This window comes from Dromaius novaehollandiae, chromosome W, assembly GCF_036370855.1.
Source record: "Dromaius novaehollandiae isolate bDroNov1 chromosome W, bDroNov1.hap1, whole genome shotgun sequence".
Lineage (NCBI taxonomy): Eukaryota > Metazoa > Chordata > Aves > Casuariiformes > Dromaiidae > Dromaius > Dromaius novaehollandiae.
The window spans coordinates 28,601,134-28,623,384 of NC_088130.1; the positions used below are offsets into that span (position 1 = coordinate 28,601,134).

The following is a 22,251-nucleotide window of genomic DNA, read 5'->3' on the forward strand; positions in this document are numbered from 1 at the left end:
ACTTTGGATCTCTGTCATCATTGAGTGAGGTGTAGCTATGGGACCTAGTGGCTGGTTGTACTCGTCTCCTCTTACATTGTGAACTGTCTTCAGGTTTGCTATTCATAAGCCAGGTTCATTTGAGAAGTTGATACAAGGCTGCTCTTACAATACCTGACTTGCTCTGATATCCCAAATCCTTTCAGCAGCTAATGTGGCTTCAGTGCCCTACCATCCTGATGAATGATCTCTTCTACTTCATGAACAAAAATAAAATCACAGAATTCTGGGTCCATCAATAATGTCTGGTAAAGTTGACCTTTACCAAAACAAGAAGCCTGGCTATATGGATAGACTTGCAGTCATGGTTGGCATCTGCTTCTCTGTTGCAGAGTACAAGGTTTCTAGGAAGAATGTTAAATATTCTAGAGAAGATGAAATACCGTTTGCTTTCAGGTTAGCAGGATGAGATGGCAATGGCGCAAGAGCAGCAGAATTCTGTGCCATTGCTGAGAGCTTTACAGGGAGCAAGGGAAGATTAACTAGCAAGAAGTCTCAATGCAGATGGGCAGGGTATCCCATCATAGTGATATTAGTCAAGGGAATTGCTTTAAATGACTTTAAACAACAACTGAAATTTTATCTGCGTTTATGGAATCTCATGTTTGTATGTATCATTTGCTGTGATCAGACTAAGCTGTTCTTTGTTTTTTATAAATGTGATGTTATAAAATGTGTAAAAGTTTATCTAAATATAAACTGAAGGTAAATAATTAAGAGCAGGGACTAATTAAATGAACAGCAAAACCTGCAAAACAGGAATCTTAAATGTTTCAGATAAGCATTGGGTTTTCCAGCTGTGTGATTGACCTTACTGTTATTAGTGTATACAGACGTATTCTAGATAATCTACAAAACACTAGAAACAAAAACTTCCCCATACATAATGAATGTTTGCTGTCACAGGAGATTTCCCATGAATCAACTGCAGGTCAAGACAGACAAGTGCTAGTAGTATTAGGAAATCAATTAAAAGAATATTTATGTAGAAAACACTCCTGGGTCAAAGTGTCATTTTTGAGGTTGACATTTACCCTTTAAATTATAGGAGGCTCCACTGTATCCAGTGCAATGTGTTTTCCAAATAGTTAAATTCAATCTTTTTCCATTTGTGTCAGAACTTCTCTTATTTTCTGGGGTTTGTACCAAGAGACAGAATAACAAGTTACAGGTGTGTTAGCTAAACTAATTTTTATATCCTGTTGCAGGTTTTCGGGGAACTATTTTGTTTGGAAATTTTCTGTACTTCATTTGAAAATAAAAAATACACTTGTGGTGCTAATAATATGCCTTCATCTCCACACTTGCTAGATTTTTTCCTTTTCCTCTATTTGTAACTTTCCCCCTGAACTGCGAAAGACTGAAGACAGCAAATGGGACAGGAATTTTTCTCTGGTTGATAATTTTTTTCTATGAAATTGCCCTTAGCCTTTTGCAACCAACCACTGCCCACTTCCATGGGCATAAGCATATGGCTTGGGCTATGTCTCAGGGCTTGACTAATCAGAAGCTGATTTTTATACTGCATTTTTAGAGAAGTCTGGTGTATTCATTCAGTCTGTTAAGGATGTATTTGGCTGTCTTACTTTGTAATCAAAACTCTGATTATATAATCTAAAAACAATGATATGCCTTTCTGTTACTTGACTGATATAAATATTGTGCAACTAAATAATTTTTTTTTCTGCTTTGTAGTTGTAATAGCATCATTTCTGCTGTATGCTTATTACCTGGGAAATTCCACAGTGATTTTGTTTCTTTTCAGGAAAATCTGATGTTTGGTGTGATTATATATAAGTGTAGAACAACACGGGAAACTACTATGGGATGTATGCATTTCTGTAAAGACTGGTTCTTAATCATAGATTTAAGAACTATTGATTCCTAGTTACCGGATCTGCTGTCAGCTGTTGGTGTGGCATCATACCTAAAGATCTCTTCTTTCTGGTTACTACTGTAAGGAGCAAGAGCTAAGATCACGTGTATGTCAAATATAGTAATGTCCACACTGAATTATCTGAATCACCTGTATTATGAAGTTCCAGTTTTGACAACCTAAAATTTCTCCACTAAGCTGAGACTTAAAAGGTGCAAATCTGATGAGGACAGGATTTTAAAAGCCATGAGTGCTGGAATCTTTTAGGAGAATATTCACCAAGTTTAGAGATTAGGATTAAGCCCAAAATAAAATACTGGAAATTTCTTCTTCCATAACAGTCATCTCTCCTTGCACTTTTAGAATGTATATTTTAAATTAGGAGTACAGAGTTGAACTTTTAAGAAAACTTCTTGAGTTAAAAATGGTTACATCTTTCCTGGAGGGCTTGTATTCATCTGTAACTGATAGATGGCTTCTGAGCTAGCACAACCTCACAAGTAATTTCAGTATTACAGTAGATGGTGCAATCTGTGAAAACCCCTTGGGTCTTTTGGGAAAAGCTGATGTTAACTGTAATGTAATTAGTGGCATGAGCTCTTTTGCAGACCAGTGTCTTGACTAAATAGCAACTTACAGTGCAGATACTCTGCTGAAAATACATTTAGCTCTGTGCAAACAAGAGTACCTGTATGATATAACCTGCTCTCTTAATTTTGTGGCTATGCCTGGGCAGATATCCTGGTTGTCTCCTGTGTCCTTGTCTAGCTGGCAGAAGGCAGAATTGATTCCTAGGCTCCTGAGACAACATCTCTGCTGCTTCAGCTCCCTTCCTTACAGGAAATTTTTTTGTGATGCTGTAGCCACAAGAGGGCAGAGATACCTAACACTGTGTATTGTCTCTAGTCGTAGTACACTACACACACACTGTGACATAGTCATGCTTTGAACGGGAAACTGTTAGTAATACCTTAGCTTGACTGTTTTGGAAAGCTAGCAGAATATAGTTAGATTAAGTACACTGATGCATAGTCTTGAGGTAAAAGTAATTGAATTAATCTTTAATCATTACCTGTACCTGTGATAATGAATCATGTTAGTTATATTAGGACAAAATGTAATTTTGTACTTAGCAATTAGTACAAAATAACTGTTTTCTGTTATTTTCTATTTACATTTTAAGACTGGCATATTTCTCTTTGCAGTAAGTCAGGGAAAGCACCTTTGAGTTTCTTAAGTCGATTTGTCATGCATAACTTCTTTACAAGGATTTTAATCTAAAGCTACAGATTAGTTGCTGTCATGCTTCTCTTCTGGCTATTTTTCTCATTGCACATTTGCAGCTTTAATTTTTTTGGTAGGGGGGACGGAAGGCATTCTCCTAATTGTTCATTATATAGCATATTACTGCTCCCTGGCATTTTAATGAATAAGTAATAGTCGCTGATAAGTAAACACTCACTTAGAATGCTAGTGAATATTCAGAGAGGGAAAATAGCTCATAAGAAGGGAAAGCTTTTGAGCCATCATGGTAGCATTAGTGCCAGTTACTTACGATTTGCTGATGGCATGGTGGATTTACAGTTTTGCGCATGCTGTAGATCTCAGTTCTGCGTTGACTTTTCTATTGACTTGGAATGTGTTCTTGGACAAGTCAATTGTTTATCATCTTCATTAGTCTACATATGAAATATTACAATGCTGCCTGGAGTTATTAAATAATTTAGTGTCTACCATGGAATGTTTTAGGAGATTGTTGACTAAATAACACAGCATCATTTTAAAAGGAGTCAGTTGTATGGAAACCAGAAACACGTAAGGACGAAGTAGTTACCAATGAAACAAAATTGGAAAACAGTGAAATCTTGTTTTAGCGTTTAAGCCTGTCTCTGGCTATAGGGAATTGAGAGTACTGTACGTAGAGAAATGGTAACCCTATATCTTCATGATACAAAAACTTTCTGTGAAGCATTCATTGTTTGTTACTAGGTATATGATATCTATGACATATGATAGTATTCTTGTAATGAAACAGCTGGTGATTGACGCTTCCTAGAAACTTGAACTATAACAAGCAATCCTGAAATAAGCAATAAGAAAGGCAGTGCTAACATAAAAAGGTGACAAATTGCACATGTAGAAGATTAATTTATTGCATTGATACTACTTCAGTGAAAAAAATAGGTGAATTATATTTTTCCTGTTTTGTACTTAGACTAATGCTGCCTTTTATTCTGAAATAGTAATTGATACTTTTTCTTTCTGTGGTTTGTAGCTGTTGTAAATTATTCTATTTTTACTCTTACTAAATAATGTATGCAAATGCTATTATTTTCCCTCCTGGGCATTATAATTTGGTAAATGTCCTGTATGTTGCAGATGTTCTTAGTTTTTTTTTTTTTTTTCCTTCTTCTGGATGTGCCAGCATGTGCAAGATGTGGAATAGTGGTGGGGAAGCTATTTGCTTTTGTTTTCTTTGTGGAAAGGCAAGCAGGCTCATTCCTGTATTCTTTATACACAGCCCATACTAAATTGTTTTTCCATTTATGCATTTTAGGTGCCCTGTCAGGAGCCAGAGAAAGCTGGGAATATGATTCAGGAGCAAGAGACCTTCAGAGTCCTGACCTCCAGAGTCACTTTACCCTACAAAAGCTGTTGGAATATGGTGGAAACAGTGTGATTCAACAGGCTGCTTTGCAGAGACTTCTATCTCAGGCCTCAAATCTTAGCAACTCTGTTGGAGGAAGTTATTTAGAACTTGCCAACACTGTAAGTGCATTTTGCCTCTGCTTTTAAGTTCTCTAGGAATTTTTTTTCTTTTTTTTTTTTTTTTTTTTGTCCAGATCAAGCTTATTAATTCAACCTTTAAGCCTTTGTGGAAACAATATCAGGCTGCTTTTGTCTTTCATTTACCAGAATGCCATTACAATTTTCAGCCGTTGGTAGGTGTATATCAGCTCTGAGATCATAGGTCATTCTAGTTTGAAGGGAACCTCAAAAGGTCATCTAGTCCACTGTCCTGTTCAAGAGTTAATGTCTAATGGAAGTGATTGTTGACCACAGAGAGTAATGAACTTTGCTAAGCTGCATTATTTAAATACCAACAATAACAACAAAAAATCTTCTAAAAGTGTTTTTAAAAGCCTTTTAAGGTTTACATTTGTGGACATGGTGAGATCTAGAACCTAAAGTTTCCACTTGCAGAGTAAAAATATGTAGTTATTAGTACATATCTAAAGAAAAAAGGAGTTCAAGAAAGTTGATGGTTCCTTAAAGGAACTGTGTTCTCTTTTCCCTTAGGAAGAATAATAAGAGATCAACTGAGGTAAATCATAGGCTCTTTGATCTTTGAAGTTAGACAGAAACATACTAAAACTAGAAAGAGCAGAAAATGAGTAGACACAGTATATATATTAAAAAAAGAGGGTAAGATGGGAGGACCTAAGCAATTATAGGCCAGTTAGCTTCATTTATTGGTTTCAATATTTTTCTGGAAATGTGAGCAATTTTAAGTGAACAAGAACCAACATCTAGATCTGTAAAAGAGCAAATCATGTCCAGCCAATCTAGTATGTGTTTTAACAGAATAATAGACTTTAGAGATAAGTAAGGAACAATAGATGTCATGTATCTCTGGCAACACATTTGACTCTGCCTTGAATAACATTGTGATAATCGAGCTAGAGAAACAGGGCCTAAATGAAACTACTAATAGGTGAATATGTAACTGGTCTGAAAATTGTAGGGCGCAGGTCTTTGAATATCTTTTCAAGCTCTCTTCTAGACCTGTGTTCTCTGATTTCTGTGGAGGCACTGCCAAACGCAAATCAAACTATGCTGGTAAAATCAATACTTAAAACTTCCCCACACTGAAAACTGCTGTTGTGGTCGTTCATTTAAAAGGTGCAAATCTAGTTCTAGGGAAGGTAGTGAAGCAATATACAATGTCCTGTTCCGTTTTACACAAAATCACGATTTTGGAAATACATGAGCTGTTTCCCATTTGATTATTTTAAAGAATGCAAAATTCACTTTTACAGAAGCTTAAATGGAGCTGCTTAAGACCAACATAGCTGAGGAAAAAAAGTGACTTACACGCTTTTGTTTGTGGTTTATAAATTGTGAGTTGCTGTGTCCGTATCGGATCTGTTAGTTCGTTTAGGTTTCAAGGTGGGTATGTACTGATATTTCATCTTTCTGTATTCTCCTGACTGATGATGATTCAGAAGTGATCGGCTTTGGTAACCTGTCGTACATTTGCAAATATGAAGACATAGGTGTGCAGTGTTATTCTAGAATGCCAAGTGTGAATGCTACTGCATTGCTCTGAAAGAAGAAATCTCAAAAATGCTGAAGGCTTGTATGAAATAAAGATCCTCAGGTATTATGACTTTCTCTTTATTTCGATCTCTAAATTCCTTTTATATTTACTGCTGTGAAAAGCATGTGATCTTTTTGCTTTGCTTTGGCTGCATTAAAATGGAGAGAGAAAGGGAATTATGGTTTATTTTGTTTTTCAGTGTATTTCAATTGATTTTATTTACGCTGTCCTTAATACTGAGGGACATGCTTACTGCAGTCTAAATTTAGACTCCATAAAGAGATAGATGTAGCCTTCTTAGTGCTGGGATTTATTATGGGTACCTCCTTCTCTGTCTCTTTCTCAAATTGTTTTACCTAATTACATTTGCCACAGTGAAAAGCCTAACTGCTCTCCTGCATTCATCTTTAGAAATAACAAATCTCAGCTTTCATATTTTTACGTGTTGAATCCAGGGGACTTTCCCGTTTGTAGATGAGGAGCTCGACAGATCACTTTGTACTGTAACCTGGGTTGCTGCTTCAAAAAAACTGATGGAGATTTAGTACCTGCATTTCTTCCCTTTGGGAGTTGAGTGTATTTCTTTTGGAAAACTGGATAACAGAAGGATAAAGATTTTAAAATAGACCCTGCGGACATTTCTTCCTAGAACTTTAAATGCTCCTAAAGTTAACCAGAGAGGGTTTTCTTCTTCAGAGTGCCTACAAGAAAGCAGAGCAGAGCCTCTGTGTCATCCTGCTCTTAGGAAACAGTTCTTAACAGCTGAACATCTTCTCCCAAATACATCTACACAGGCCATATGGACACACTCTTGAGAGCAATGGTTTTTACACTTCTTTATAGATTTTTAGACTTTAAACTCACATTTTTAACAAAGTAATTACTGTTTTGCTGAATATATAGATCAGCTAGGTGTTTTCTGGTTAGCAGCTAGGTGTGTGGGGGTTTGGGTTTTTTTTGTTTGTTTGTTTTCCTCTGGGCATGTGGAAGTGTTTTTCCCTAGTGAAGTGTCATTTCTGGTTATTCAATTTCCTGCTTTGTTTTTCTAAAGGCCTTCTTTTGATTTAAAACTATGCAGTCAGGCTAAAGACATCCCTATGGTGATTAATTATATACTTGTACAGTATAGATAATACTCATTGGTCAATACAGAGTGTCTCCATGCCCCTCTCAACGCTGAGCTAAGTTTTCCATGTGCAAAAGCTAAAGGAACATTGATCCACTACCACTTGGCTCAGTTTCTATAAAGGTAAAGAAAAGTTGCATTTTTGAAATCCTGTGAACATACAACTCTGCAAAGCTTTATAAAAATATACCTGTTATGAAGCGTTATGCCTATTCCTTCAGTTACTTTTGTCCCTGGTCCAATGTTGATTTATCCCAGCGTGTGCAAATATCTCAACAAGGAACTTCAAACTATTTTTGGAAGTATGGAGTGCTGAATACTCAAATGATCACATAATTAGTCATCTTATTCTTGCTTGGAATTTGGTTTCATGTGAGGTGAAAAAGATGCTTTACTTTGGGAGAGATTATTCTGGCTGCCTAGAGGGAGTGATGCAAAAATTAAATTGAAATGTAATGATTCGTACTCATCATTGCTTACGTTTTTATCTGTTAATTTCATTTAGCTATGTTTTGGTTTATTTGCATGTGTTCAAATTCAGCTTTTGTTTTACCTGTATAAATTATTTGTAGTCTTTACATGGTATGTAACTCTTCTAACATTTTTCAGATTAACTGTTACATTTAAATAGTAAGAAAACATTTCTCTTTATAGCTCTTCACTTGGATACCAGTATTTATGACTAACATATTAACCTTTAACTTGACATATAACTGCTTACTGATGATGTACTTGTTAATGCCAGTCGGTTAAATACTATTGTAAATATCTCTGATAGGAACCTTTGTGTATGCTCCAAATGTAATCATTTATCAGCTTGTTTTTTATTATGTCTGGTTATAAATAATCTAACTATTTCTCCTGGATAGGAAAGAATTCCAATATTTCAAAGGAATTCTGACAGGAATTTGCATGTTTGGGATTTTTTATTTGTACTTAAAGTTTCAAAGTTGGACACGAATTGCTAATGTAAATGTAGTGAAATAACTGATTTGTGCTGCCGCATCTGTTTACCTCCTAGGAGGCCATGCAGTCTTGATTTGTGTCCTGTAGTGCTACCAGGAGGAATAGCACTCATTTCTAGGAGATAAAGTTGAAAGTCTCTGAAAACTTCACACAGGGCAGCATGTAGATATGCATCTTTCATATTAGATTCCAGTGAAGTTTAATAAGCTGAAGCAACAAGATTTGGAAACATTTAATTCTCTTTCCCATTCTCTTTGCACACAGATAAAATAGGCTGATTAACTTGAGTTCTTTTTTACTTTTTTATTTTTTGAGTAGAATGTGTGTGCTTTTAGTTTGTTTTTATGCAAGTGTTCATACACGTCTGTGTTGCTTTTTATCACAAATGGCTACATTTACACATGTAAATCCAGTTGGTACAGTTAAATTTGGCATGATGACATGATTTCATGCCTCTTCTGTCAGCTGTAAATAACTGTTTTTTTCAGAAAGTCTTGGCACACAGATCTTACGTTTTGAAAATGTAGCCCCAAGTATCCCAATATGTGGGGGTTTTTTTGTTTTGTTTTGTTTTTTTTTTCACTGTCCCATCTCTGAATTGGTTTGGTGCAGCATCCTTTAATCTCTGATATTTCTTTCCAAAGACACTCTAGCTGTATTGGAAATGGTTGGACTAGTTTCCTCATCCACCTTCCACAGCTCTTTTTGATTAAAAGCATTTAGGAATAGATTTGATGAGGATATAATTGACTTGGGAAGGGGAGGAGTACAGCTATATTTTTGACAAGAGCGTGGGGTAGGATTTTTTCATGACCACTTGCTGTTAGAAGCCTGTGTTGCCGTTTTGCCTTCAAAGCTGTAGTGCGAGTGCCACAGATTTGCCTATTGTTACTAACTCAGGGAGAAGGGCCTATTTACGGAGTTTCCAGCATTGCTTCCTGCAGCAGCTCATTGTCCTGGCCAACGAATAACGAGACGTTATTCTGCTTACCTTGTGCAGGGCTCTCAATGCAAGAGGGCTGTGTCTAGGTGGGAAACATTGACCCTGATTGCTCTAGTTGCCAAATCTGCACTCACTCCTCATCTTAAGGGAAGAAGATTGTGGACTGTCTCCATAGAGGAAAAAAATAGAAAGCTAATGCAACAGGATTTGTAATGCATCTTCTTTTTACTATTCTGAAAAACAGTCATCTTAGCTATTGCTCTCTGATTTGCATGTAGGAGTACCTCATTTGGAAGTATTAAAGACTTCTAATGAGCTTGGGAATGGACTATTTTGACCCTGTATCTATGTGTGACAAGATTTGTTTTCTGTATGGTGGAATTAAGGTGATTAAACCTAATTTAGTTCTGACTGTGAAGATTCTCTGTGCGAAATACAGATATCATCTAAGTTGGGTACACAACTCAAAAGTTTATTTAAAAGAAAAAGGAAATGGAAAGTAGCAATTTCATAGCAAAGCAATATGTGGATGCTTTGGCGTTAGCTTCTCAGCATCATCACTAATAGAAGAGAACTTTGTGTCTCTGTCTTAGGAAGTATCATGTTTTCTGAAAACAGATATTCTTACTATGATACTCTTTGTTAGGCAGACTCAGCACATTGTTGATTTTTTCCTCTTTTAGACCAGTGATCTGCAAGTTATAACAGACAGAACTATTGTTTTGAGAAAGCTATTCTTTTTAGTTGACATAGATTATACTGAGTGATAGTACTCCAGAAGCCACTATTACATTTTTCAGGGACAGATGGCTTTTTCTTTCCCACCCAGAAGATCTGCCGCATAATCAGCCAAACTTAAATTGTAGTGGTTTATTTATATAAATAACTTTTGGTTATGAAATAGCATACTTATGATTATCACTAAGTATTATGTTTATTTCAGACTGCAGTGCAGCTGATTTTGGATAACTGCCTGAAACAGCATTAATGGCCTGTTTTAAGCTGAGTCATTAGTAACCATTTGTGTGCTCAGAGGTGCATAAAACTTTAGTACTGCTGTCATATTACTTGGATGTAAGATGTAATGACTTCTTGCAATGCCTTAATATGTTAAAATGTACTTAGTACTTTAGAAAGAAAATAATGTAGAGATGCTCGCTGCTTGGGGTTTATTCACACATGACATTCTGTTTTGATACTTAAAATGCTGAATTTAATCTCTCTTCTTCCAGCTGTTTCTCTGGCACTTCAAACCATATCACATTACATCAGTTATTTTATTATATATCTTACCTCCCAGTTTGGCTGTAAGACAATCAGGTGATACTTCAAGTGTCCTTTGCTTTGTGACTAACAGGGGGATGTGCCTTTGTAACTTACAGTCTTTCCTTAGAAAAACTTCTCAGTCTAGGGAAGGAAGAAATGCCTAGTTAATGTCATTCTTGAAAGAGCACTTAATTCAGTCACTGGTATCATTGGATTATCAGCTGGTAACAGGAGTCTGCTTGCCCATCTCATTTATAAGTTTTTGTTTGGCATATGTCACTGTAGTGTTAGAGCATTTAAAGAATGAAAATTATACTACTGAAAACAAAAGCCCCGTAGTACTTACTTCCCTGCAAAGCTTTAAACCTTGTATATGTACTGTAATTTTTTTAAGCTACATTAGTGGCTTAATTTTAACTAGGCTGGTGAACATAGGTTTTGAAACTGATGCCTTAAATATAGGAAGCATTGACTGGTTGCCAAAGAAAGCAGAAATACTTTTGTGGGATGGAGTGGGGGGAGATTTCATAGATTTATGACTGCACGAAGGCTGGCCTTTTTGGTTCAGTCAAGGAGTACTCTTACAGCAATCCTAAATTTGAACTGTTTTCTCCATTGTTTAATTTATAGCCATCAGTTGTAAAGTAAGTGTGAGTTTTATTGAAATCACACATATGTTTCTTTGGGGAAAGTGAAAGTATCTTTTACAAAAAAGTGCCAAGAAAGTCTGAAGACAGAAGTGTGCTATGAAAGGTAATTACAGAATTAGTTTGCAGCTTACTTTTGTTTGTTGTCTTTGCTAATGAGAATATACTGTTAGTGCCTCATTTCATTTCTGAGGTTCAAATGATTTTATAACTCAGTAATATTTTTATGTTCTTTTCTGGCAAAGTCTGCCGCTATGTTCTTTCTCTCTGCCTCTGTCTCTGTTCTGTAGGATAAGCCAGAATTCAGTTACTTGTGCACAGATTGATTTTTCTCAAATTGTCTTGTTGAGGAATCCCGTGTTCTGTTTCACATTCAGGAACCGGTGCACTCTGTTATGGTAAACTGCTGGAGCCTGGTCTCTTCCTCTCCTCCCCCTACACTCATTTGTTTTCCGTGGGCTATGTTAAACTGTTAATATAATTTCTATTTCATGTCAATATGAGCTATTACTGTAAAAATGTAATTTAATGATTCTTTCAACTGGAACCCTACTAGGTAGGAAGGCCTGAAGCTGAATATGATTCTAGTAGTCTGGACAATGGAGCCTACTCTTTATAAAATATTTGTGCCCAAGATAACTTATCTTTTGTGCCTTTGCTTCCAAGCTAGGCATCATTTCCATTCTGCCAGGCTTAAAATAGAATGTGAGGATTCCATTAAAGTGAAGATTGATTATGGAAATATAGATTCAGCAGGCTTGGCTTGTCAGAAAGCAGGCATAAAAATGGTTTTGTTTGACAGGCATTTGTATGTGTGGGGATCTGGGAAACTGTTTCAGTTTTTGATTTCAAGTCAGCATTGTAATGGAGTTTATTTGTGTGAAGCAGGCGTCAGGTGTAATAAGATTATGCATTGTGTTTATGTGCTCTTGGCTTTAAAATCCCTCTAATAGTGCTCAGTTCATTCACTTCTCTCATATAAATTAAAAGTGGAAATTATAGATTAGATCTGCCAGGACCAATCAATGTTATGTGAACTGTAGTTTTTCTGTTCTTTGAACTTGCTACATCATAACAGAAATACAGATGAACAAGAGGAAAATAATAAACTTTCAAGAAAGCTCCCTTCAGTAGCATATTGACACTGTTTCTTTCTCTGTAGTAAATTATTACACTATAGCCCCTCTCTAACAACTCTGTGCTGTTTTTTGTGATTTTTTTTGAGAGTCCTATTACTATCCATCTGCAGATGATCAGAGCACCAAGTCACAGGTGTCAATGCCAGGCACATTTGTTCAGACAGCTTGACTGAGGCTTTTAATTGGATCTTTTATGTGACAGTCAAGCAGTATCCCTTACAAGCACATAACAATGGTGCAGTACACAGAATGATGGGTTTTGAACCATCTCTGCAGTTGTAATTGGGTATTGAGAACTGGCATGGGGCAGTTGGGTGCTATAGGAAAGGGACTGTGAAGCAGTGTGTGTAAGTAGACATGCCGAAGGTCTAGGGAGCAAATTTTTTAACTTCTAATTTAACTTAATTACAAGGACTTTATTCTCCGCCCCCAACTTTGTCCACTGCTTAGAAACTGGCCTTATGCATCTCACTTTGTTTTAGTTAAGAGGAAAGCTCCGACTCCGATGCAGATGTTCAGAACTTTTTATTTTTCCACGTTTTTTTCCAGTTGTCTGAAGTGAAGAGCAATTCACCTGGTATGTTGGGCCAGCGCCACTGCACACAGCTATGTAGAATATAGTATTAATATTGTGCCTCACTTGGCACTGACAGGCTGAATCTGAATCCCAGGATCAGTCTGTTGTAGTAGCATTAACCTCCTGGATTCCCGTGTGCCAAAAGGATTACCGCATAGCTTTAGTCATGGGATTTCCTCTCTTAACCTGACATAGCTGCAGTTGGCAATGCTGAGCTTCTGTGAATCCTCATCTGTTAAAACGATGAAAAGACTTTCTCCTCCTCCCCTTCTACACACATAGTAAACCGTCATGTTTTGTTTACATGATACATAAGAATTGTGAGAATAAAGTGAAAATCTTTCCACAGTGGACAGTACAAAATGGACTCTGGGTGTTTTCCAAGTCAGTGCTAGTTCTGTTATAATGGAGTAGCCAACCATTATCCTGCCAACCAAGTGAGACAAGGCAGGTTTCTATAAAAGCCTATCAGCACCACGATTAAATTAGTTAAGAGGCTCCTGCTGTCTGGCATCATCTCTCTGCCACTGTCAGGTCTGGGACGTTGACCTGAGCCAATGCAGAATGCTGCCATCATCCAAACTCCCAGCTGCTCTTCATGTTTGGTATTTTTTTTAATGAGTGTGTGGTTGGCAGCACAGCTGTTTCGGGGAACTATTTTGGTGCCAGTGCAGAGAGAATGGGAGGTGAGCAGTTCTGCACATGCGTTCCCTAGCTCTCTCTCTTTCTGCATTTTGTGAATAAATGTTTCAGCATGATTGCTTCATTTTGGACTACAAAAGCATATTGTCCCCTCTCAGCCGGGAGACAGATTATGATAATAGCTATGTTGCAGTGTATTGGTAAACTCTGTTTTTCATTATGGTGGGAAGCAGTCAAAATAAACTATCTGAATTTCAGGAAGGGCAATTTCTGTTCTGTGAAGAATTCATAGTGAAATAAGAACCCCACTGATGTACCCAAGCAAGGTCTGTGCCCTTAAGCTAAATAGCCAGTTCTAATTTCCTACACTGAATTTCCTATTACTTTACCTACTTGAAGCTATAATTTTAGGAAAGTGACTGGAGAAAAAGACATTGAATTTCTCTGCCCTCTGCATTTTTAAAGAGATGGTAAGTGCCTATTGTTGGTTGAATCTGATTTTTACATGAATACTGTCTGGTGTGCATTGCAAAAAAGAGAAAAAATCTTTGTTTCTGTATACTGATGAAAGTCTTGTGCCATAATGATAGAACAAACACTTTTTTTAAAAAGGAGGCTGTTGGATGGGGTTATTTCCTTTGTTTTAGTTTGTTGATAGACACTTATTTGAGCAACTAAATACTAGCAATATTTAGCAAGTCATTTTTAAACTGAATGAAGTAAGTGGCTGTTAAGATCAGGCCTGAAAGTAAAGAAGACTTTAGCTTTGTAATCCTGCTCAAAAGTTTTCATGGACATGAGTGGCAGGAGAGAACTGTAAACAGATCTCAGGTTGTAGAACAAACAGACTGTACAAGAAAGTCAGAGATTTTGTAAATGATGAAGTAGATATTGAATGTGTAGGGAGCTGAGAAGTGATCCAAAGACTAACTTGCAGATCTTCATAAGCAGCCACTAAACTATGTATCCAAAGAAGATAGCAAGTAAAGAAAAAATTCAGATGAAAGCAGTAAGAATTCTGTTGTAATAAACTTAGGTTGTTAATAGTAAAATAGATCTGGTTGAAAACTAGGGTTTTCAATTCAGCAGAGGTTTTATTATATATCATTTTAGCTCTATCATGGTTGAAGTAATTTTTGTTTGAATTTCTGCCAAACTGAAAGTTCCCCAAACCCCCTAAGTACTCAGAGAAGTTGACACTCTCTTTATTTAAATGCTTATGCCAGCCAGAAATCTTGGAGGATACTGATTTTAGGTCATATCTGTCAGCAACTTGCCAAAGTTTCAAGTAGGGTTCTGTCAGACACTTGCCTTGGATTTGGCAAAATTCATCTGATTTAAAATAGTTCATACAAAACACTTCAGTCTAAGTGAATCTGTATTTTCTAATGTATTTTATATACATGTAAAAACCACAGAAATATTAAAAAATATACTAAAATATAACATTAAAATATATTTTCTATACGTACACTACACACACACACACACACACACACACACACAGATATTTGTAATCAGAAAGTATCCATCAATTCATCTTTTAAATATTCTGAAGAGATATTGAGCACAGATGCTGAAATGTGATGTTTGGATAGATGAAGGGGGGAAGAGTCCAGGTATAGCTCTGGTGTAAACCAGGGGGCCAGGTTCTCTTCCCCCTTCTTTGCGTCACCACTGGCATTTATGTGGTCACTGATCCAGCTCAGGGAAGTGTTAGATTGATATGCTAGTGGTAATGGAAGTCAGAGTGGAGAGAGATCTTGTTTTGATTAGAGAAAAGATTTAGACTGACTGCACATAGATGGCTTGAAGAGTCTTGGGGTAAAATAGAAATGGGCAACAGAGGAGTCGGGTTGCTGAATGTTTGCAGAGACCAGAGCATGACTGTGGAATTGAGACTGGAACTGGAAATGAGGGAGAAGATAGAAAAGTTTTGAAGGAGAAATACAAAAATAAGAGTTTAAGAATGAGGAGAGGATGCAAATGAGGAAATTTCACTATCAGGGAGTGGGGAAAACAGGAGAGACTTAGAGGAGGAGTCTTGGCAAATCTTATTTAAGCAAATGAGAAGTTTTGGAAGAAATTCAGTTTGCAGCTGATGAAGGGATACAATTTCTGATAAAGTGGGAAAGTAGATATCTTTAAGTTAGGGCATATTGCTAGAAATGGTCTTATTTTTAGTGCAATAAGTATGCAAAACCACAGGGCTATTTCTAGGCGAGTTAAGCCAAGGTTCTAGAGACTGGGAATGAACTGAGTGAATTTACTTTGTGGTGAATAAGTGGAGGAGCGCATAACAATGGAGGGATGCTGGATGTTGAAGGGAAGCTAAGCAGACACATGGTGACTTGGACTGTAGTTTACAGACTGGCCTCATTTGTGTTTGTAAGCAAGAAGCAAATGAGCAGTGATGGTAATTGGGTGGCTGAAAGGCAGAAGGAACTTAGAAATTGCTACCATCTCTCCCTGCTGTCCTCTCAGATGAGTCTCATGAATTACAGGTGCACATTGACTCCTTGGTCCTTTTCCCATTCTGACCCTATGTTTAAGGCTCAGTGGGGTCAAATGGAATCGCATTGAGTGTGATGGCTGTGGATGACATGACAGAAAATGAGACTGGTTGGTTGACAGCTTGGTGAGTGGCTTGGTGGCATAAAATACTGGAGGATGGAAAGAGGGATCAAATGTAAACTCCCAAGGAGACTGGGCAGGCCAAGGACATGACATTTTAAGTGGATTAAGTATTTGGAGAGAGGTGAAGGGGTGAGAATAGCTGATTGAAGTGCTATTTGGAAATTCCATTATTCTAGACGTTATCTGTTTTAGACTAAATCGAGATGGTGTGATTGAAGGAAAGAAGAGAAGTTTACTTGTGTTTTTCAGAGTGAGTGCTTTGTTCTTCAGTATAAGGTTACTTGCAGTTGTTTCAAATGAGCCAGACTTTTTCTCTCTCAACCTAGGTGCATAACCTTTAGTAGCATTAATGAGAACAGTTTGCATCAAGAAGAAGCAACCGTCATCCTCAACCTCTCCCTTTTAAATCATAGTGCATTAGTGCTATTGAATAAAGAACTGTCTGGAAACATTATCCAAGTATTGTATTGAATTTCAACTTCCAAGTTTAGCCTTCATGTTAACCTTCTGAGTGCTAGTGCTTTGTCCATAGAAATGCAGACCCTGGCACTACACCTGTGTATTTTGTGGCAAAGGGAGAACAAGAACATGTTGTCCTCTAGTTGTGTATAGTATATTTGTAATGTTTGAGAGGAGGTAATTTATTTGCATGTGGCACTGTGCAGGGTGCTATTCTAATTGTAGAGATAATGTTGAAATAAACAAACATGAATTAAGTGCTTAATAAATTTCAGTTAGTGACATTTCCATGATAAAGCTAACTAAACAGAACAAACCAAAAATGCCTTATTTCATACGTGCTGGAATTGTGATCAGCCAGTCACTCATGTTGTATGCAGAGTGAAATTGCTTGCTGGAGAATGGCACACGCTCTACACTGAAGAATGTGATATATGCATATTTAACAGATACAGATTTTGTGGTGTAGTTTTCACTCTGCAGCTGTCAAAACAAGACTGATGGAAAACTCATGCGTAGTGATTGTGTCACGCCTGCTCCAGTAACTGTTAGGACATAGAGTATTGTAATTACTGAGAGATATTGTGAGGAAGAGGCCTTGTAAAATTTCTACAGTCTGAGTTTTTTCCATATTCTGTGGGAGTTTCAAAAGGAAAGGTGCAAAGGGCAGCAAAGTTGTATCTTGTCCCAAAAGAGTGGTGGTATGCCAGCTGATAGAGTAAACCTTGCTGAGTGGTTATCCAGAGAGGACTGAAAGATGGGCTCCTCAGTAAATATCTGATACTTTTCAATGATTCTTTTAACACAGGTTAAAAAAAAACAGTAAAGAAATTGAATAGAGTGGCCATCAGATTATTAGATCAACAATGAGCAAACTGGCCACGCTAATGGTCATTACTAGATAATTTTGAAATTATCTTGGGAAGTCTTTGTCAGTGCAAATGCACATACCTACAGGCAGTATGCGGCACGAGTGCTTTAGAGGTACAGAGAGCACTAATTGGTCAGAATGCACTGAGGCTGTCTGGAAGCTCAGCTCAGTCTTGACCGAATGTTTGGTGTATACTTTTTCTGTCTACCTCAGTGACAGTCAGATTCATCCAGTTTGTCATTCTTGTTTGTGTTATGGTAATACAGGCTGAGGCATCCACTGAGACTAGGCCCTCTTGGGCGAAAAAATGTACAAGTGTATATTAAGAGATTCCACCCCCAAAGGCTGTAGAGGGTAAATAAAGAAGGTAGATACAAGGTTGAGAGCAAGGGTGTGACGTTATTCTAGATGAGGAACTGAGAGAGTAAATGAACAATCAGCAGCCATACAGAAGAGGATAGGGATCAAGCCTAATAGGCATCTCTTTCTGTCTGGATTGCAGGGCTCTCCCTTCTTTTTCTGGCAATACTAAAGTGGCATTCTTAAGTTTTTTGTTTGTTTTCCTTGCAGCCTGCCTGTGGCACAAACCACTGGAAAAATGCACTTAGGCTTCAACAAAGTTTTTAGTACCCCAGTACTGTATTAGATCACTTAGTGTATTTGAAAACAGTGAAACTGCCTAGAGACAATTGGTCAGATCTATCTGGGAATTTAATTCTGTGATATGATATGGTTCTTATTGAGTTAGTAAACAGAATTGGAGAAATGCTAGATAATCTTAAATTTCGCAGAGGAGCAAGATCTAAATCTTAAAATTATTCAGAGGATGTTCAGATGGTATTGAGTCATGACTTAAAAGTTTTGGTATAATGATAATTATTTTACAAGAGTGATTACTTTTAGTCTTAGCTAACTCTCCACAATGAAGACGTGCCCACAAATTAGGTACCAGATTCTCATTTCACGATGGGAAAAACAAAGGCCTGCTGTAACTAAGATGAGCCTTGCTACCAGTTTATCTGTATATGTATCCTGTAAGGCTGTCTTGTAGCTTTTTTGTTTATTTGTTTTCCTCCCCTGAACTGTAATCAATCAAGGGAGAGCGCTGTGCTTACACAAACATGCAGTATCCTGTATCTGTTAAAATAGATGATTAAAACTAGAGCAGACCCACTGATCAGCAAGAATAGTGGCAAGTCCACAGACTACCAGAAGTATCAATACATGTGGGGATTCATGCAAAAATATCCAAAATAGAAATCCATGAATGGGTAAAAACTGCTCTTTATCACTCCAGAAGTATTGATTCAGGAGTTTCTAAGGACTTTAAACTAAATCGAAACTGGCAGTGGCAGTTTCTATGGGTCAAAGATAATGGTGGATGCTTTCCAACTCAGAAATGTGCATGCCTGTACCAGCTGCTGTGAGCATGCAGCAATTGTAATGGGAGTTAGCTGGGATTAAAGTAAAATAATTTTTCATCCCTGTTTCATTTGTTTCATTAATTTGCAAGTCAGTTTCAACTAATCTTAAATCTAAAAAAAGTATTGCTCTGATAGTATCTGCATGTACCTCCTATGTTCTTGTGTACATATGAAATAATATGAATTCTGCTTTTGTTTTCTAGTCAATGGCTCTCTTTCTACCATGTTAGTGTTTGGACTTGGAAAGGAACAGAATAAAATCCTGTCTAACGTATAGATGCAGTACTGTGTGGAGCTAGTTCAGATCCTTAGGTGTCCTGCACCCTTATGCTTGGGTGTCCGTGCAGTGTCATGTGCTGTCTGTCGAATGACTAGTCTGCGAGGAGTTCACAGCAGTGGCGAGTGAGGAAGGCGAATCAAAACTATTCTAATTTCTGAGTGCCTGTTTTTAGTCAGGTAAGAACTATTTGCCACTATAGGGGTATAATATGAGAAATGCAATGTTTTAGAATCATAATTAATATGACCTTCCTTTAGAAAAATAAAACCTTAGAACTTTATCCTTAAGCAATTCTAGGGCTCTTCTGTGTGTTGGAGAACCTGTGTTGTATGTGCCAGAATTGGGCAAAGATGAGATCAGAGATTTTAAGGAATTGATAGAGAATATCAGAGCTGATAGAGATACTGACCCAGAATGCAGGAAGCTTGTCGCTCTCCCATTTGGGAAGGGCTAACCTGGAAAAGATAAAGCACTTTTAAATGTACTGTGTCAGCTGCAGCAGGTTTTGAACCAAAGTTGTTCTTCCTCATTTATGACAAATGAGGTAAGTCACTGTTAAGTACCTCTGTTTCTAGGAATAAAGCACTGCTAATCACATCGTAATGCACAGCAAAGCAATGTGCAAAACTGCTTTGTTCCAAAATTATACTGTTCCATATTGCCATCTGTGGCCTGCAGGACTCTGCATCATCCTGGCTGCCTAACCCTGGCGGCAGGTTTTGCTGTTTGCCCTGTGCTGTGTGTTTCTTTTGGCTGAGACAACAGCAATCCGCCACAAGAGAGCAGTGCAGCCTGTTGCCGGTATTTGAGGGAAAGTAAATGTGAACATATGTCGGGAACAAAGCAGATGAATAAGGACGATTATGGGGAAGCAACTGAATGTACAGACAGAACTGAATGTAAAGGTGAGACTGGGCAGATGCTCTCCGGGAAGAAAATCCTGAAAGATGGAGGCAATGTAGGTGGACATGAAAAAGGAAGGGAAATAAAAAAAAATTACTAGAAAGCACCCTGGAGAATAGGAAAAATACAGAAAAGAAGAAGAAAAGGCTGGAAAATAGAGCTGGAGTATGGAAGTTAAAAATGAATGTAGAGACTGTGGCCTTTCTCCTTACCCCCTAAGCTGGAAGGGAGAGCTGCAGTTTGTGATGCTGGTACTGAGGAAGGACTGAGGTCCTGAAGCTTAGACCCAGATAGTAGTGCTAGTGCTTTTTAGTATAAGAAATCAGTTTGCATGTGTTTATCTTGGTCCTCGTTCTAAATCTATTTTCTGTATTGTCATTTGGATGAATTATATTTGTCTGCATACTGGTATTCATCTGTGATTAATATGATTAATAGAGGAGAAAAAAAATAAAATCACAGGATGATTTTCAAAGTGTTACTTTTGGAGAGCATTGTTTGCCACGTAAATGTGTTTGCTGGGCTACGAGGATTGTGCCATGGCTTATATAGAATTTATTTCTGTTTCTTATTAAAAAAAATTAACTCTTAGCAGGATTTGATGTTCTGGTAATACATTGTATTAAACCAAGATGAGCAGGTAAATTTCAGCTGCAGTGTGTGGTATTCCAAACTTCTAACTTCAGAAGTATATCATAACCCTGCAACACAAAGCATGTAGGACTACCACTGTATTTTAGGGGATTGGGTGAGGGAAAGGAGGTTTCTTTTCACAATGAGCACAACACGTCCACAAATCCACCGCATTAACAATTTTTCTGGTTTATTAGTTGGATGTTGAAATCAAATGTTGAGATGTTTTTCCTTTATTCTGGTAGCATCTTCCCATTTGTAAAACATCAGTGTGCTGTGTAAAATCTTTGGTTTTCTAATGGTGTTTTTGGGCTTACTGCAACCTTTTGAAATCATTACAGTCCCCCCCCCCCCCCCACACCCCTCTTAATTAATTGCACATAGGAATAGGGAAATACAAATCCAACTTACTGTTATCCAGGTGGCTTTTCCTGTTAGTTACTTATCTTTATAGTTTTCAGTATAGTAATCAGTATAAGGAAAGCTGGAAAGATGCCTGTAATTCCAAAATGAACTCTCTGTAGCGCTCTCCCTCCCACTTGCACTCTCCTTTTAGTACCGCCCCTTCCATGCACCCTTTAGCCAGCAGCAAGACAGCTGTGTTTGATCATAAACCACTTAAACTCCAGGCTCACTGGCAGGGGAAACTTTAGCGTGAAGTGCAGAATCGGTTTGTCTCTGGAGGCGGGGGTTTCCTCTCTTGTGCCTTTCTCTCCCCCAACATGGAAGATCTTCACAGCGCTATTGTCATATTTTCACTGTGAGCTTGTGTGAGGCTCACCAAATTGTTCCGAGTACATTAAACCGCTTTGGGAGATGCCCTCAAACAGATTTGGGGAAAAGGGCAGCATAAAACGGATGGCAGAGATGAAGCACAACTTACAGATGGACTAGGAGAGCCCTAGGATCTGGCGAGCAGTACTTTCCCTGCGTTCTCAAAGCTCTGCATAGTGTTAACGAGTCTTTTGCAGCAATGGGTTGTCTGTGAAGTGAAAACTAATTTGGCTCTTTTAGAAGATATTGCATCATTAGTTTGAACTGTATCAATGTGGAGTGAAAATGGCTGTCTAGAGCAAAATGTGCAAGACGGAGAAATCTTGGAGAAGAAAGAAGTATTGAATCTGTTAAACAAAGCTTGGAAGCATTAAAATCTGTAAAAATCGTCAAGCCCTGAAAAGTCTAATCATGAATTCTGGAGTTGCTATGAAATATGGAAATGACTCCCCTGCGGAGCTGAGTGAGGTAAGCAGTTTCAGTGTCCTTCCTTATGCTTTTTAAAAAAAAAAAACCTCTCCCCTTTTGGGCTTTCAGACTACAAGCAATGCAATTAAAAATTAATAGAATGTGTATCTTGCTGTAACTTGCTGTGCCAGTCAGGAAATGACCTGAACTAGCTTTCTGCTTTAGTCTGAATAAGTGGTGAAAAGCAAATGGTTGTAACCATGTAAAGACATTTTTTTCCTGTAGTCTGGCAGCACGGATTCCCTCACCTCCCAAGAGCT

At 37.6% G+C, this 22,251-nt stretch overlaps 1 protein-coding gene across 7 annotated transcripts in view; it reads left to right on the forward strand.

Annotated features, from left to right (window-relative positions):
- LOC135323433 (colorectal mutant cancer protein) overlaps positions 1-22,251 on the forward strand; it is a 217,777-nt gene that overhangs the window by 42,820 nt on the left and 152,706 nt on the right. For 6 of the 7 annotated variants that reach the window (XM_064499775.1, XM_064499777.1, XM_064499778.1 and 3 more), the window contains one exon: positions 4,473-4,684. In XM_064499775.1, the coding sequence (XP_064355845.1) occupies positions 4,473-4,684 (212 nt within the window). Of the gene's footprint in view, positions 1-4,472; positions 4,685-21,329; positions 21,992-22,251 lie in introns of those variants that run through there. The other variant, XM_064499779.1, reaches the window with a different exon arrangement.